Here is a 699-nt window from a genome sequence, read left to right as displayed (position 1 = left end):
CAGCCGGCCTGTGCCCGCCCCAGCTGTGTCTGCAGCTGCTGTGCCCGGCGCAGCTGGGCGGCGTGTCGCTCCTCCAGCGCCCGCACCCAGCGCCGCAGCTCCCCCGCCGCCGCCGCACGGCCCCGGTACGTCGCCACCGCCGCCTCCAGCCGCCCCGCGCGCGCCGACGACGCCCTGAACGGGGACGGGACGGACACGGCACCACTGACACCCCACAGGGGACACACACACAGAGTCCTCACCCCGCCATGGGGACACCCCCTGACCCACCTCAGCACGTCCATCTCGTCCCGCAGGGCTCGGGCCTCCCCGGCCAGGTCGCTCAGCTCCTCCGCCCGCGCCTGCAGCCCCCGTGCCTCCTGCTCCAGCTGGCTGCAGCGCACACGCAGCTCCTCCTTCCCGCTCTCCAGCCTGGGGGGGGAGAACCCAGAGTCAGTGGAAGCCCCCCAAAGTCAATGGGACCCCCCCAGTGCCAGTGGGATCCCCCCAGTGCCAGTGGAGCCCCCCTGCCTGACCCTGCAGCTCCTCCTTCCCGCTCTCCAGCCTGCTGGGGGGAACCCCAGAGTCAGTGGGACCCCGCTCCTGACCCCACAGCTCCCCCTTCCCCTTCTCCAGCGTGCACAGGGGGGCTCCAGAGTCAGTGGGACCCCCCCAAAGTCAGTGGGACCCCCCCCAGTGTCAGTAGGAACCCCCAAAGTC

At 72.4% G+C, this 699-nt stretch overlaps 1 protein-coding gene across 1 annotated transcript in view; it reads right to left on the bottom strand.

Annotated features, from left to right (window-relative positions):
* Positions 1-8: 8 nt before the first annotated feature.
* Positions 9-699, bottom strand: part of LOC106900541 (protein Hook homolog 2-like) — a gene marked incomplete at its 3' end in the record, with an annotated part of 6,946 nt that continues 6,255 nt past the window's right edge. The window contains exons 3-4 of the mRNA XM_014962632.1: positions 271-411; positions 9-174 (exon numbers count right to left, since the gene is read on the bottom strand). Of these exons, the coding sequence (XP_014818118.1) occupies positions 9-174; positions 271-411 (307 nt within the window). The remainder of the gene's footprint in view (positions 175-270; positions 412-699) is intronic.

Source organism: Calidris pugnax, unplaced genomic scaffold (genome assembly GCF_001431845.1).
Source record: "Calidris pugnax isolate Ruff unplaced genomic scaffold, ASM143184v1 scaffold2529, whole genome shotgun sequence".
Taxonomy (NCBI): Eukaryota; Metazoa; Chordata; class Aves; order Charadriiformes; family Scolopacidae; genus Calidris; species Calidris pugnax.
This window is presented reverse-complemented; position numbering and strand designations above follow the sequence as displayed.